Source organism: Acomys minous (genome assembly GCF_964271855.1).
Source record: "Acomys minous genome assembly, chromosome: 6".
In the NCBI taxonomy this organism is placed as follows: domain Eukaryota; kingdom Metazoa; phylum Chordata; class Mammalia; order Rodentia; family Muridae; genus Acomys; species Acomys minous.
In genome coordinates, this window is record NC_140487.1 from 65508694 (window position 1) to 65526027 (window position 17334).

General features: G+C 47.5%; 1 protein-coding gene across 4 annotated transcripts in view; it reads left to right on the forward strand.

Moving 5' to 3' along the window:
* The window catches only part of FAM131B (family with sequence similarity 131 member B), a 37232-nt gene that overhangs the window by 16399 nt on the left and 3499 nt on the right, over positions 1–17334 (forward strand). Inside the window, exons 1-6 of one of the 4 annotated variants that reach the window (XM_084784859.1) lie at positions 11414–11570; positions 13993–14102; positions 14391–14426; positions 14698–14791; positions 15053–15250; positions 17134–17277. In XM_084784859.1, coding sequence (XP_084640985.1) covers positions 11543–11570; positions 13993–14102; positions 14391–14426; positions 14698–14791; positions 15053–15250; positions 17134–17277 — 610 coding nt within the window. In that variant the 5' untranslated portion in view covers positions 11414–11542. Of the gene's footprint in view, positions 1–11413; positions 11571–13992; positions 14103–14390; positions 14427–14697; positions 14792–15052; positions 15251–17133; positions 17278–17334 lie in introns of those variants that run through there. The other 3 variants (XM_084784862.1, XM_084784861.1, XM_084784860.1) reach the window with 3 other exon arrangements.

A 17334-nucleotide genomic window follows, 5' to 3' on the forward strand; every position in this document is an offset into this window, starting at 1 on the left:
ATAGCTGCCTTTCCCTCACCAATCTTGTCTGATACTTGAAACTTCATCACGCTCCTTTACATACCAAATCACAAACTCTTCTCATATTTCTGCTCCTACTTTCTTGTCCTTGCTACTGAAAATATGCATAAGAAAGAGCAGTGAGCAACAACCATATCATAGCCTGGATGGTATACAATTTCTTACACTGAATCAATTAGTTCAGTACATTTAATTAAACCTCGCTAAAATCTTGGGGCCACATGCATCGCATAGGCAGCCAGATTCTTTTCCAGGATATAACAAGAATGACCTCTAGCCAGTCTCCTGATAGGGTCCTTGTTTCCCTCTGAAACCTCAGAAGCATAGTGTTCACTGGCCACATTTCTATCAGCATTCTGGGTCTTCTGAACTCCCACCAGAATGGCCTACTAAGTGTTACTTACAGCATCCTAGCGCTTCTGTAACCTGTTATCCCAAACTCTCCCCACCTCCCATCCAACTCTTATGAACCAGTTCCAAATTAGCATGAACCTTATGGTTAGGCTCATTCCAGCAATGGACCCATTCTTTTTTTTTTTTAATTTAATTAATTTATTCAGATTACATCTCAATTGTTATCCCCTCACTTGTATCTTCTCATCCCCCCTCCCTCCCTCTTTCACCCTACTCCCCTCTCCTAGGTCTATGACCCAGGAGGACCTCCTCCCCCACTATATGGTCATAGGCTATCAAGTCTCATCTTGGCAGCCTGCTTATTCTTTCTCTGAGTACCATCAGGCCTCCTCACCAAGGGGAAGTGGTCAAATAGGGGGCACCAGAGTTCATGTCACAGCCAGTCCCTGCTCTCCACTCAACTGTGGAGAATGTCATGTCCATTGCCTCGATCTGAGTAGGGGTTCAATGCTTACTGCATGTATTGTCCTTGGTTGGTGCAGTAGTTTGGGCAGATGCCCCTGGGAATGGACCCATTCTTGGTGCCAATTTGTCTGCCTTAGTTATTTTTGCTTTCCTATGAACAAATACCTGACAGAAGCAACTTAATGGAGGGAGAGTTTATTTTTAACCCATGGTCAAAGGGCTTAAAACTCATCATTGCAGAGTGATGTGTCTGGAGCAGTTAGGGGTTGTTCCACAGCTGTCTGTTTAGCCAGGAAGCAGAGGGAACTTGCAGTAGATGAAGGCTGAGATAGAGCCGGAAAGCTCTTCTATGGTGACCCATTTCCTCTAGGAGGGTTCCGCCTTCTAAAGGTTCCATATCCTCCCAAACATACCACCATGTAAGGATTAAGTGTTCAGATAATACATAAGCCTGTAGGGCAGTGGCTCCTACTTACACCCCATTCCTAAACACACAGAACAGAAGAGCAGTTAGTTCTCTGGAAGTGAACTGTGTGTGTGTGTGTGTGTGTGTGTGTGTGTGTGTGTGTGTGTGTGTGTGTTTCCTCAAAACATGTTTTAAACTCATGAACAAAAGAAGATGAAGCCTGGGTTTATTTCAATAGGGTTTAATGTTACAATTAAGAAAAAAATCATAAGCCAGGAGTGGTGGTGCATGACTTACGTCCCAGCACTCAGGAGGCAGGTAGATCTCTGAGTTCAACACCAGTTTGGTCTACATAGTTCCAGGATAGCCAGGGCTACACAGAGAAACGCTGTCTCAAAACAAAACAAAAAAGAACCATGGGGAAAAAAATCTAACAGAACTACTAGGGAGGAATAAGCTAGGGGAAAGAATGGCAGCCTAAGAACAAGAGGACCTGCATGCTGTGCTTTTGTTGGCTTGTTTTCCCATTTGTCTGAGCTTTAGTTTGTCTGCAACATGGAATCATTACTATGTAGCCCAGGGTAGCCTCGGATGGACCATGTAGCTCAGGCTAATGTCGAAAGCATGATTCTCCCAGCCTCATTTTCTGAGGGCTGAGATTACAGGTATGCACCACCACACCCAGCCTTCACTCTTCCTTTTGTTTGGTTTTTATATGTATAGGTATTTTGCCTGCATATATGTCTGTGTGCTGTTGTCGTGCAGCGCCCGTGGAGACCAGAGGATGGCCCAGAGATACCTTGTAACTAGAGATACAGATGGTTGTGAACCATCACATGGGTGCTAGGAATCAAACCTGGGTCCTCTGGGAAGAACAACAAGGGCTATCAACTGCTGGACCATCTCTTCTTGTTTGGTTGGTTTTCTCTTTCTGACGAGCCCAGGACCATACAGTCCAAGCTGGCCACCAGTTCATGGCAAGCCTCCTGACTCAGCCTCCTAATACTAGGATTACAGGCATGTACCACCATACTCAGCTTTCAGTTGTTTTTTTCTTTTTAAAGATATGTTTATTATGTATACAGTGCTCTGCCTGCATGTACACCTGCAGGCCAGAAGAGGGCATCAGATCACATTATAGATGGTTGTGAGCCACCATGTGGCTGCTGGGAATTGAACCCAGGACCTCTGGAAGTGGAGACAGACAGCGTTCTAAACCGCTGAGCCATGTCTCCAGCCCCCAGCTGTTTCTTAATTGTCAAAAATAAATGCCTCTTGCCCCCGTTTCCTGGACTCAGGACTCAGGTTTGATTAGCATATGACATGATAGGCAGAAGCCGCATGCATCCTTCATGTAAGCAGTAGTATCAGGCAAGTGGATTTTGCAGCAGATCCTCGCCCAAACAAGCATTTACAGAGGGATTTGAACTGAGATTACATCTCAAAAATTGGAAGCTGCCATTGGTTAGCTGCTGAGAGGGAAGACAGACAGGTAGTGAGGAATTCTATCCAGCAGGCTTATCAGCACAAATGGGGGGGGGCTTTCCTCTAGAAGAACCTACATAAAGATGAGGGTGCACAGGTGCCCCAGGGGAGGTGGCAAGAGCATAATAGGGTGTTTGTTGCTCCAGTCTCCAACTGTGTAGGAACTGAATCTGCCCTGGTGAGAAATGTGGTTTCCAGCTCTAGAATCCACTTGTCTCCCACCGCCCCCCCCCCGAAAGATGGGGTATGAAACTGTCAGGATGGTCACTGAACCTAGTGTAAGCAGCTACGTAAGTCTCTGCACTGTTTACCAAATCCTCCTCTTTAGATTCCTTGACTTCAAAAAATACCATCAGGCCTTCTTCAAATCAGGCCTTTACAAATCCCTTGCCTCTCTCTGACTTCTGGCTGCCTAGCTGCTAGGGCCCGTTTCCTAACTTCCCAATCGGTCAGCTAGAGCTTGTGACCTGGGCACAGTGACAGCATCTCAACGCCCTGTGTGAAGTTTGAGATCTGACAGGAAGCAGCAAGAGAACACCAACCAGACCCGTGGAAAAAGAAATTGCGTTCCATTCTTCCCAGAGCCCTTGGGCTGCTCATCAGGGTGTTTAGAGAGTGTCTAGTTCACTTTTTGGTCCATCACAATACACCTGATGCTAGGTACCATACAAGGAAAACAGGTTTATTTTGCTCCTGACTTTGGAGGTAAGTACAGATTTTGAGTAGGCCCTTCACGCTCAGTGACTGATGCACGACATCAAATAGCAAAGAAATCATGGGTGAGCTGTAAAGGGGGAAGGGAGAGGCCTAAAATGAGAGCTAGGCTTTATAACTACCCACTTTTCCAATACTGAGTCCAGACCTGAGAACCCTAGCTCTCCCACCAGAAGGGCACTCATCTCTTCTGTGGACAGTTCCATCCGGGATATAATTCCTCCGCCCACCCACTGTCCTTTAAAGGATCCACCATCTCTCAATACTGTTATCGGAGGAAAGAAACTTCCAGCACCAGAGTCTCTACTGGACAAACTCTATCTAAGCTGGAGCATACAGAATAGTTGAATCAGAAGTAATTCTCTGCTGAGCTTTCACTCAGAGCTGATTAAAAAAAAAAAACAAACAAACCAGCAAACAGGTAAATCCATCTCCTGGAGGATCTGAGGCACAGCTCCTGTGACCGACTCCTGGAAGCATGTGTCTGTGCACCTGCATGTGCTGGACAGGCTCACAGGATCCCATGCTATGCAGATTGGGGATGCTGACTTGCCCATGGTACCTGTTAGCTTTCTCCCAGCTGAGACAAAATACCTGAAGAAACAACTAAAGGAAGGCTCACAATTTGAGTGTGAACAGTCCATCGTGTCAGGGAGAGCATGACTACAGAAATACGAGAGTGGACGATGATGGGTGCTGGCGATCAGTTTGCTTTCTGTTTTCTTTTTTCACAACCTGGGTGCATCTTCTCTCATCACTTAACTATCTCTGGAAACACCCTTGTGGCCACGCCCAGAAATATGTCTTCTATTTAAGTCTAAACCTAGCCAAGTTGACAACAAAGAGAAACCATCACACCTGTGAGGGAGACTTCTGCACGTAGGAAGATGTGCGACATGGAACAGCACCCAAGAGAGCGCTCACCACCCTGAACCATGCCTGTAAGCCTCCTTATTTGAGTATACGTGGGAATGCGTCTATCTTAGAGCTGCAAGCCTTGCAAAGGTGTCAGAGTACAGAAAAGTAGCAATCAGTGCTGGCCTGAAGAGTTCTATCTTCCTCCCTGTCTGGCACGTCTGAAATTGGTCAGTTTGGGCCTTTCTGCCTCTACTGCCAATAGAAGGCAGAAAGCATCTGCGGTGGCTCATGCCGTTTTACAGAGCTAACTACCTGGAGCCTCTTGTTGCCTTGGCAGACTTGTCTTGCCCAGGGAAGGATCCCCTGTGCCAGCCACGGGCAGGGAACCTCATCTAGTGATTGTTCTGAGCACCTAGCTGAGAGCGGGAGTGTCATGAAAGAAGCGGCACACACCACCATCGAGGAGGAGGAATACCATAACCCCCAAGCCAGTCTGAGCTACATAGTAAACTTCAGGCCATGCTGGGCTGTAGTGAGAAAACATGGATCACCCCCTCCTCCCAAAAGAGGAAAAACTCAAACAGATTGAATAACTATGCTGTCATTGCTAGTTTTCAGTCTCTGTGACTTCCACTCAGACGAGATTTTCCCGTGGCATCGTTACGATTCCCCGTGCCTTAAGCAAGCAGAGCTCCTGTGAACAGCTAGCTGTTCAGCAAGGGGGTTTTCGGAACCTCTTCCTTCATGCCCCAAGATACAAACTCTTTTCATAAATCTTAAGTGGGACATGAGTCATGAGTACCATATGGCAGCACCTGAGACCTCTTGCTACAAGCCTCCCTAAGGAAAAGTGATTGCTTTTCTATTCCAGAAACTCGGACTGTAAGTAGATGCACCTCTTCTTAGCTTATGAGTTCTCCCTAATTAAAGAAGGTCAGGAGTGAAAGAATGCTTATCAACTAAAATCCCTATAACTGAGTAACAGTGTTTTTATTTATTTTAATTGAAAAAACTTTCATACCATATATTTTACCATTGTTTTCATTCCCCTAATTCTCCCTAGATCCTTCCCACCTCCCTATCTAGTCAATGTTATGTTCTCTTTATTTAATTTTTTTCTTTAATTTTTGGTATTATAAATAATTACATCCTCCCCCCTTCCCTTTCCTCCCTCCAAGCCCTCCCATATACCCATTCTTTCTCTCTTTCAAAGTCATGACCTTTTTTCATTAATTATTGTTACATGTACATACATATATTCCTAAATATAATCTGCTCAGTCACCATAGTGTTATGAGTAATACTGTTTATTTACTCATTCACACTAGTTGTTTAAAAGCAAATAAACATAATCAAATCTCTTTCCTGCAATACTAAGATGTAGTTCCCATCCAAAGGGAGTGTGCAATCTTCTTCTTGTCTTCTAGCTATATAATCTTGGAGTCATGAAAGTCAATTGAAGGGTTTGGGAAGATAGCTTGAGGAGTAAAGTACCTGTGGTGCAAATTGGAGGACCTCAGTTCAGACCCCTGGCTCCTCCCACACAAGATCTGGGTGTGGCGGTGTGTGTTTGTAAGCCTGGCATTAGTGGGATTGTGAAGGGGAGGGGTGGAAGCAGTTAATTCTCCAGAACTCTTTGGCCAGGCTATGCAATCACTGAGAACCTCCCTCAAAAGACAAGGTTGAGGAGCAGGAGAGAGATAGCTTAGTGGTTAAGAGCACTGGCTGTTCTTCCAGAAGACCTTGGCTCAAGACCCACATGGTAGCTTGTGACTGTCTATAACTTCAGTTCCAGGGGATCTGACAAACCTTATTTTGGTCCTTGCAGACACCAACCAAGCAAAGTGCACACAGGCAGAACACTCATACACGGAAAACAAAATAAACATTAAAGAAAAGATAAGGTGAACAGCAACAGTGGTGGACACCCCATATTGACTCCTGTCCTCTGCACACATGCACACGGACACACACGAATAAGAATACACATACGCAGGGGGCTTGAGCATAAGGCTATCATGTCTTCCTGTTAAGGGTTCTGCAAATATATACAGAAAAATCTCTCCCAGGTGCACAGTGCTATTTGCATATTTATCTTCTACCCCTACCACTCCCACACCCTGGCTCAGTTTATGAGTGAGCTTGTCTTCTGCTTCTCAGGAAGGGAAGCCACCCGATGGTATCCCTCATCTTCCTAAAGCTAAAGCCATGTGACCTGCTAGCATTGGCTTGCTTTCCCCGCTACTGGGATGAAGGAAAGCAGTGAAGATTCCCTCTGCATGAGCCTTCTTACCTGCGCAGGGAACTAAATTTTTGCCTGTCCTTGGACTTTGAATGTCTCCTTCTGAGCTTTAATTTTCTTAGCCCTTTAACATAACTGGATGTCTCCCATTGAAACAAAGACACATCAAGTGGCAGTGGTGTGGGTGGTGCAGCAGGGGCAGGGGCAGGGGCGGGGCAGGGAAGGTATGTGTGTTGTGGGAACTTTTAAACCTCTGAGTCCTCTCACAGTACTCCCAGTGAAAGGCAGTACATACCACCAATCCCAGAAAATCCCACTGGGAATTACCTGGTCATTCCATTTCTGACTTTTAATCAGATAAAATCTCAAAGAACAAGAGAATCCATCACTATGTATATTAGTTAGGGTTCAGGAGGCTTCATATTTTTTTTAATGCCCTTGGTCCCTAATACAGATGCTTCTTTATTTTTAGATAGGGTTTCATATAGCCCAGATAACCATGAACATGCCATATAGCCAACGCTAACCTTGAATTCCTGAGCCTCTTCCAGTGAAATGGGATTACAGGCTTTTGCCACCATACCCAGCACCAGATATTGGGAAAGAGTGGCCACGAAGGATTCAAGAGCTAGAAGAAGAAGACAAGTTCTATGAAATGCTGCCTTCCATGGTTGCTGGCACTATGAACGCACAGCAGCTATGGATAACTAGAAAAGGACTGGCCCTCTACAGAGATGTAGCTGATTGGCAGCTACAGCTTCATGTGGGACCCCTGGTGAGGGGAGGGAAGGTGGACTCTGGGGCCAGCTTTTTGGTCACTTCCCCCTGGTGTCTCTGCCCTGCCAGGCCACAGGGGAAGAGGATTCGCTCAGGCCTCATCTGCCTTGTTTGCCGGGGTGGGTTGGTAGGGCGCATCCTGTTCTCTGAGGAGAAGAGGAGGCAGGATAGGGCTACAATTAGGATGTAAAGTGAATAAATAAGTAAACAAATAAATTAATTAAAAAAGAAAAAAGAGAAAGACTGGCCCTTCAGCATCCTATCACAGATAGAGAAGGTACCTGCAGGGTCTTTCCTGAGGAGCTATTGACTGATAATTGTTACTAGATTGGGGGCAGAGTGCCATTTTCTTCAATGATATCGCCCCTGGGGTTCTAGGGAGAAGAAGGGATTCAAAGGGGTAATAGAGGGTAATGAGAGCTAAATGTAATTACAGTACACTGTATATGTACATAAAACTCTCAAAAATAAATAAATATTATCTTTGGCTTAAATAAAAACAAATTAAGACTCAGGGCTTCATACATGCCAGGCAAGTGCTCTGTCACTGCTTTATACCCCCGATCTCATTGCTTCTCAATAAAAAATCATTAAATATAAGGCTTTAGGCAGATGTAGTTTTAAATATTTTTAATTTTTTTATTGACTTCAAAGAAGGGGTGTGGTGAATATAAAAAAATACCCTAGGAAAAAAGTCTCCAATGACTGTGCTACACCCTTCACGATAGCCAAAAGCAATATAAAATATCGCAGAGTAACTCTAATCAAGCAAGTGAAGGACTTGTTTTATAATATAAGCATCTGCGATTTTGACTGGTGATGAGGACACACTCTCTGGAACACTACTGGCTTTTTGCTCAGGCAAGTGAAGAAGTTCAGTTACCTGCTAGTGATTATAGACTTTTTAAAAATTTTTTTACCAAAGTTATGGATTTTTTTGGTTCTGTCCATGCATCCTAGGACAAGAATCTGCACAATACACAGTGCTGTCATCGAACTTGATGTGTCCTTCTGTCCAAGAGGCACCCTAAGGGGCCACAGGCATTTACTAACAAGAGAAGAGAAGGGGAGGCATGGTTTCACGTTGAGATTCTGTCCCAAAAGAAACCAGTTAGGAGGTACCACATGGGTGCACCCTGCCAGCGCCTTGTATTTTAAGACTTTGGAAATGAGCTAACTGATGTTAGCTTTGTTGAGGGTTAAACTGTAAGGTCTGGTTGAGTTGGAGTTGTGTAAAACATGAGCATTTCTCAGGAAACTCCATCAATTACTTGGATAGAAAGACTGATAGAAGGTAGGAAGGATATTCATTGTTTTAAATAAAAACTAAAAACTAGTAATTTTACATTAAAACCTGCTTTTTAATGATATTAAGATCTGTTATGAATGATTTTTCATGCCAACTAATGTAACATTATTAAGAGTCACATAGTATTTTGCTACAGATATGGAGCACGATTTACCTGGTTAATCTCAGGTATAATGTAAACTGTGCTGTAGTCTATATTGTATGTTTTATTTTCATAGACTATTTGTGTAAAAAGAATAATTGTAAAATAATTTACAAGAACAATGCACATGATAAGGATTTAAGAAGTGCATGTGAAAGAGAGAGAGAAAGAGAGAGAGAGAGAGAGAGAGAGAGAGAGAGAGAGAGAGAGAGAGAGAGAGAGAGTTTATGTGCGTGCTAGTTTTTGTCAACTTGGGCACAGATTAGACTCATCTGAGAAGAGGGAACCTTAACTGAGAGGATGCCTCTTTGCACAGATTGGCCTACAGGCAAGTCTTCTGGGCATCCCGCCCACGGTGGGAGGTGCTGTCTCTGGGTAGATAGGCTATACTGAGTTGTTTAGGACAGTGGACAGAGCAAGCCAAGGAGCAGCATTCTTCCCGGGCCTCTGCCTCCGCTCATGCCTGGGTGTCCTTGCCTTGAGCTCCTCCTGCCCTGACTGCCCTGGATGATGGACTACAAGCTGTAAACTGAAAGAAGTTATTTCCTGCCCAAGTTGCTTTCAGTCATGGTGTTCATCACAGCAATAGACAGCAAACTAGGCATGGCTGTGTTCCTGGGAATTGATCCCAGGGCCTTGCATATTCTAGGCAAGTGCTCACCCAGACCTTTTTTAAAAGTCTCACAAAGTTATTAGTGCTGGCCTTGAACACTCTTGTAGCCTAGCCATGCCTGAACTTTCACTCTTTTCACCAGGCCTCCTGAACAGCTTGTGTTAAGGTATATACAACTCCAAAAGCAGATGCAATTTAAAAAAAAAAATATATATATATATATATATATATATATATATATATATATATATATTTAGTACTGTCAAATTATCTTCCAGGAAGCTTGTTTTGGTTCTGAGAACTGGAACAGTTTAGCTTTGGCTCAAAAGCGTCAGAGGACGGGAAAGAATGCCCCTAAGTGCTAAGAAGTGACTGTCTTTGCAGGGACTAGAAAGCAACCCGGCCAGGACTAATCCTAACCTTCTGTTCTAAGTCTACCTCCCAGACCTACATACGGTTAATGCCAGTACCCAATAGAGTTTGCAAGTGGCCCTTCAAATCCGTGACTTGGACTTAATCCCCAAATTCATATGTTAATGGTATTTGGAGGCAGGGTTTTAGAGCAATCATAAGGATTAGAGCCGGTCACAGGAGTCTGCATTAATGGCTGTGTGAGAGAAAGACGCTGAAGCTAACATATTCATCCTGTCTCACCATAGGATGTGTTAAAATGCATCAAGGCCATTACCACACTTGCAGCAATTACTAACACCAGGCTCTTGGCCTTCCCAGCCTCCAGATACACTTCTGGTCTTTATAAACGTTCTGGTCTCAGGCATTTTGTTATGGCACCAGAAAATGAGCAAAAGTATTCTCTTCCACACCTTCATCCGGGATTTCATGGGATGTAACTCCTCAATCATAATCTAAATTTCACAAGCTTACATCTATAAGACATGTTCTTCCCACAAAGGCCCCTGGCCCATTCACTGTCCTCGCCTTCTCTAGCCCCAGGAAAGATAAAGAAAAAACCTTTGGAGAGCAAGCTGACCCGAATTAATGCTTGCTTCTCTTCAGTGGTACCACTCCGACCTGCTTGCTCACAGTTTGCTGCTACTTGCTTGGCTAATACAAAGCCTTTCTAGTGGATCTTCTCATTTCTTCTTGCCAGTTGTGATTAACAGTGCCCCATTTGACTCTTGCAACTTAGCTCTCCCTCTTTTCCCATAGGGCCCTTGATGTAGTGCTGATCCTTCTCAGCAGGGGGCAGTATTCTCCCTTTGCTGCTTCCGTACATCCATCCAAGGCTCAGAAAAGTTAAATCTGATTTAAAATCATGTCTTGTTGCCAGTTTCGGGTCCTGATGTTTTAATCTCCCTATAGCTGCAATAGAATTCTTCCTATTCTCTCTCCATCCGCGCCCAGGCCTAGAGCTAGATTACTTGCATCAGCCCCACACCCATCCCAGAACAACCAGAGGACAGGGAACCATCTCACAACATCCACAGGCAAAGACTTCACGATCTGTTTGGGTGGGCAAAGCAACGCACGTGAAAGGCAGGGCCAGAACAGCATCCAATCCCGATTCGTGCGTCCCAGATACAGCCTCAGGAAGAAAACAAATGTTTGCGGAATTTAGTACCCAAGGCCATTCGGCAGGATGTCCTCTCAACTCCGCCCCACTTTCTCTCACGGCCTTCTCATAACGCAGCCCTCAAAGTCCATCAAGCAGATCCTAAGGGTGGGCTCTGATTTCTTGACCTGGCTCTTGAGACCGAAGCCGGCTTGTTATCCATTCTCCACCAGCATCTCCCGGGAGCACACAGCGGGGATGAGAGAGGAGCCCAGGGGCGGGGGCTGCGAAGGACAAGCAGAGGGACGGGGCTGCAGCGCAGCGAGGGGCGAGGGGCGAGGGGCGCGGTGAGCGCGGTGCCGGGTCGGGGGCAGGGCGGGGAGGCGCCGCGCGCAGCCAATCCCCGAGCAGCCCCCTCCAAGGCCGCCGAAAGCCGAGCGGGGCGGGGGAACCAGGCGGCGGCGGCAGCAGCGGCGGCGACGGAGGCTGCCGTGGGGAGGGATGGAGAGGGGAGGGGGGAGCGGAGCCGAGCGGAGACAGCCGCGGCGCTGCAGAGCGGCTGGGGCGGCGGCGCGGCTCCCGGTGCTCCCCCCGGCGCGCGCCCCGAGTCGGTGAGGGCCGGGCCCCGGCGGCCCCCGGAGCCATGGGCTGCATCGGCTCCCGGACTGTGGGTGGGTACCGCGGCCGGGCACGGGTCAGGGGCTAGCTCGCCTGGGGCGCTCCTCCGGCCCCCTCCCCCATCCCCATCTTTGCCCCTGGGGACCTCCCTCTGTGCCTGCCCGGCCCTGCCTCGCGCCTACACTTTCCCTCCATCCGCTGTGGTCCCTCCATCCCTCTGCCCTCGCGCCTCCAGGGCTTCCATCCTTCTTGGCTCCTACATAGCCTTCTCTCCATCGCCCTCCTGCAGGCGCGGTCCTTCCCTGGTAGCTTCTCCACCAGCTTCCTTAGCTGCTCCGTCGCTGTTCCCTACTCCCGGTGGCCCCATCCCTCCACCTCCAGGCCATCCGCGTCTACTCTGCTGTGACCAGCGCTTCCCCAAGCCCCTCTTTTTCGAGCAGCCCTTCTTCTCAGAACCTCCTCCCTAGCCTCAGCCCTGACTTTCTTCCGCAAGCCCCCTCCCATTTCACCTTCCACTCCATATGGCTTGTGTGTTTTGCCCCCAACCATTTCCCTCTTGGTAGCCTTTTTCCGTCGCTCCTGCCTCCCCCGATTTGCTTTGTTCACGTGCATTTTTCCTCTGGGGCGGGGGCGGGAAGAGCGTTGTGCCATCGGGAGAGAACGGGTTCCACGCCCGGAGGGAATGGGCTTGGGCCGGAGTGCTCCCGAGGAGCCGTGGACTCAGGGAGGAGATGGAGGTTGACTGCCCCAAGAGGGATCGGGAGTCCGCTTCCCAGAAGGGTGGGGTCCACCTAGGAACCCCGGGACCCGCCTGCACCTGTCAGCGGGGGCAGGCGGGGCTGGGCCGGCTCTTTATTTACCTTTGACAGGGAAGGGAAGAAAGGCGCTTCCTTAACGATCCTCTCCCTCAAGCCTCTGCCTTACTACCGCCCCCTCTACTCCCACCCCACGCATCCATTCCACTTTAGGGCTGCACGTTAGTACAGTCCTTTTCCAAACCCCCCAATTTTCCCCTTCCTAACTCCCAATTTCTCCCGCCTACACGCCCTAGTGACCTCAGGCTGAGAGAATAATTCGTATTATTATTACAAACAAACTCACTCTCAGGAAGCCTGGTTTCTGAGACCCAGTTTATTTCCATGGCGACCCTCCTCTGCTTTTCACCTCTTTCCCTGTTCTCCTTCCCTCCATCTCCCTGCCCCCTAAGGCTCTGACTCAGCTCCCCCTCTTCCTCAAAGGCCACCTCCCCCAGCTCCCCTTGCTCCCACTCTTCTCTGAGAGAGCTTGCTCTGCCTGTCCCATTACTGCTAGGTCTAGATGTCATTCCTTTCTGACCTAGCCACAGGTCCTGGTCCCACCCATCGCGTTTCACAAGATCCCAAGAGAGAGCAAAACAACTTGGGGTATATGGAAAGAGCTACCTCTCAATCCTCGGGACCACCGTCCCCCTTTTCACCAGTTGTAGTGCTGCATGCTGGATGCCTCTTTATGCCCAAGACCAGGCCAGTGCACTTCTTCCAGAGAAGGCACCTAGGATGCTAAACCCCAAAGGCAACGATTCAAGTATGCAATGGCTTTAGGGCAAAAGGCTCTGGCTGCCTCCTGATTCTTGAACCTCTTTATAAATACTCAAGTAATTGTGCCTCAAGACTTCCTGAAGATACCACCTTGCACTCAGGTCAGGGGTCTCCTCTTGATCCCTTACTTTTGCACCAGGTCTCCAAGTGTCCTGTCCACCTCCCTCATTGTTTTCTGTCTTCTCACCTTAAATTTCTGTTCCTTTTGCTCTGAAATCACGAACCCCTCTTGTTTCCTGTTCCTGCCTCCTTCTCTCCTTTTGAATCCATTTCCTGTCTCCCCCCCCCCCCCCCAGAGAACTGGGCTCAAAGCCCAGTTCTTGGAGTCCTCTGGCTCCAGGGGAAACAGTCTCACGTTTTTCACCTACTACCTGCCTTTATGCCCACGGTATCTTTTCCTGTCAACCAAGTTCCCTGACTATTAGGAAGGCCCAAAGGGGGAAGCCACATTCTTCTCAGCCCTCAAAATATCAAAGGCAGCTGCAAAGTGGAGTAACTTCCCCCTAGAAGGATGTGTCCTTGTTTTCAGGGCAGTAGTTGGTGAGAAGTCTGGATCCAGTCAAGCAAGACAAGTTCAAAGGTTCCCCAGCACAGAATAGAGAATGGTTTTCCTGGTTCAACCCAACCTCTGACCCCCTCCCTCTCTGTGTAAGCACCAGATAGAGCCAGGAAGCATTTTTTCCCCCTAAGTGTGCTATTCCCCTATTGAGCTGACAAGGAGTGCTTTGCTTCACTTATTTCTCTCTCCAGAAATTTGGAGACAGTAGAGAAATAGAAGGAAATGAATAGTCAGAAGGCTGGGGTAGAAAGGCTGTGGCTGTTGCCTATTATGGGAAGGGAGCAGAAACCCAGGGGTACGGGGTACAGGAGTGAGTAGCTAACCTTCTGCCTGCTTCAGGGAACGAGGTAATTGCAGTGGACTGGAAAGGCCTCAAGGATGTGGACCAGATCAACATGGACAGCACCAGCTCACTGCATGGCAGCAGCCTCCATCGGCCTTCTACGGAGGTAAGGCTGGGTGCTTCAGAAGCCCACCAGCTACCACAACCTCCCCTCCCCAGGTTCCTAGCTGCTTGGCCCATTTCATCATCCCATGAATTCTATGGCAACATCCCAAACACTCCTTTAGACTGAAACAGACCACTTCTCCCTGCTTCCCCAAAACACACATCAAATGCTTCACACTGACATTTTCTCAGCCTCTCTATGCATAGCTCGAAGTCCATCAGACGAAGGCAGGATTATTTTGCACTCCTAGAGGTACCCAGATACCATTCCCTCTCCTCTCTCCTACAGCAAACACGAACAGATTTCTCCTGGGACGGCATCAATGTGAGTGCAGCCAACCCTAGCCCTCCTTAATCTACCCTGACCTTTCTTTTCTTATGTTCCTTGGGACCCTCTGTAGACAGGCTGTTCTGCTGACAATGCCCCCCTCCCCCAGTTTTCAGGGGTGTAGCAGGTATACACTTCCTTGGTTTTTCTTTGTGACTTGTTGCCTTGGGTATCTGCCTTTCTGGGAGCCAAAAATTGCCATTCTGTATGTAAGACACCCCAGGCCTTCTTACTCCTCTGCCCACTCTCTTAACCTTCCCTGTCCTAGCTCTCCATGGAGGACACCACTTCCATCCTTCCGAAGCTTAAGCGAAACTCTAACGCCTATGGCATTGGGGCCCTGGCCAAGTCATCATTCTCAGGTGAGACTCCAAACCAGGAAATGGGACTATGACAAATTTCTCCTCATGCCCCTGCTCCTCAAGCCTTATGGGGTTCAGGCCCACAACCCTGAGACATCTGCTTCTCTGTTGAGACTCTCTTGTCCTGGGTATCATCCATAGCATCCTTGAGATACTTTCCTCAGTGCACACAATCACAAGGGACCTGGGTGGGGAGGACCAGAGGATCTGCTATGTTTTGTGTAATATTCTGAAGGGTACTGGTATTGTTTGACTCCATAGGGATCTCGAGGAGCATGAAAGACCATGTGACAAAGCCTACAGCCATGGGGCAAGGCCGGGTGGCCCACATGATTGAATGGCAGGGCTGGGGGAAGGCCCCGACAATTCAGCCACAACATAGCCATGAGGCTGTGCGCAGGGATACAGATGCTTACTCAGACCTCAGCGATGGCGAGAAGGAGGCACGTTTCCTAGCAGGTACTTGTATCCAAAGCCGTCAAAGGATATGTTTGTTTGTTTGTTTGCATGGTCAGAGGCTGCCCCTCCAGTCTGCTCCTTTATGGCAAAATTGTCTCCCTGCATATTGACCACTGGCCCACATTTTCCACCGGCCTTGATTTCAAGTGTTTTTTGATTGGTTCATTCTAATAAGTGCTCTCCAACGTGGTTTTTTAAAATTTGGGACTCGGATGAAATGTGTAAGTCCATGTGTCCCAGATGTTTTTTTTTTTCTTTTAGTATGGTACTGTCTTCTCCCCAGCCTCTCATAGAATAGGAGAAAACCACAGAGGCCTTGGGCTTCAAATGACTTTGCCTATATTTGTTTTCTAAAAATGAAAGAGGCCCGGGGAATTTCTTGTAGCCGTGTTCGTAGACGTCTGCTTTCATGAATCGACTTACTGTGCTCGTTACTGTGACAGCTGGTGGGTGATGAAGGGGAACGGCCCTGGAGATGGTGGCGTGGGTCCAGGAAAGTAGTATAGGTCCGGCGACAAGTATGAGTATATGGTATACATAACAAAGGTCAGTTAATCGTGCTGGCCGGTGTCAGGACCATGGCCAAGAAGAGGGGTAGGTCTGAAGAGAAGGGAGGAGTTTAGTGTTGTTGGTGTGGGGTGGTGGATGCTTGGAGGAAGTCTGGGTGGGGCTGGGTGATCGACGTGGAGGGGCCGAGAGGGAGGACAAGATAATTGCAGTAAGAGCTGCAGCTGATTCGTGGCTCTAACTAGAATGGGGGCCCTGCAATGCCAGATCCTCAGATCCTCACTGCCGCGCCCTACCTTCTTCTAGTCTTTTCATAGAGTGTCGTATGTAACTGGGGGGTCCACGTTCACATGATGCTCCCTTGGGGATTCTTCGTTGATCTTGAAACCCAGCGTCTAGATTCCTGTCTCTTAGACCACCTGAAACTAGGCCCAATGTCTATCCTTTTCTTTTTATTTATTTTTATTTTTTTTTCTTATGAAGGAAAACATTTAATTAAGGCTGGCTTACAGTTTCAGAGGTTTAGTTTATTATCGTCATGTGGGGAAGCACAGCAGCATGCGGGTGTACATAGCACTGGAGAAGGAGCTAAGAGTCCTACATCTGGATCAGCAGGCAGAGAGGGCAGCACTTTTAAAGATATACTTTTATTTATGTTCCTGTGTATTTGCCTGAAGTTTATGTGCTTGCTCCTCGTGTGTACAAGAGACCGTGGAGGCCAGGGGTGTTGGATCCCCTGAGGCTGCAGTTACAGGCTATTTTCAGTTGTCTGGCATGGGTGCTCAAACCCAAAATTCGGGTCCTCTGCCTGAGCAGTGAGCTTTCTTTAACTGATAAGCCATCTCTGCAACTCCAGGGTCAAATTCTAAAAAGATCCAAAAGCAAGCTTCTGGGACATCTAACTTTAATTGACCAGAAGAGCCCAATTCCCCCCTCCCCCACCCCCACCAACCCTACAAATCCTAAGAGTGACCTTTTCGAAAATCCCCCATGGCCTAGCCTTGTTTCAGACTAAAAGAGTAGTAGCCAGTGGCTACCTGTGGATGTTGAGAATTTGAAAGGTGACCTGTCTCAGTGAAGATGGGCTGTAAGTAAAGTACCAACCAAATTTCAAAGACTTCATACAAAGAATTTAAGACACCTCATTAATAATGTTTATATTGATTGTATGTTGAAAGAGAATCTTATATGTTACACTTAAGTAAGTGCTATTATTAATAGTGATGTTACTTGTTCCTGACTTTTCTTAAATGATCTCACATATGGTTTCTATTTTACCTCTACTGAGCTGTGCTGCGCAATGGCTCCCACCATACACTTTTCACTGGTCGAGGGGTTATTTGAGACTCGTAGGATAATTTCATCTCTCCTCTTAGGTGTCATGGAACAGTTTGCTATTTCTGAGGCTACACTTATGGCCTGGTCTTCCATGGATGGTGAGGACATGAGTGTCAATTCTACCCAGGAGCCACTGGACTGCAACTACAGTGACAACTACCAGGAGCTGATGGAGAGTCAGGGTGAGAGACGGTTCTAGAGTCAAACCCTGAAGCCCAAGAGGCTTCCCAGCTACTTTG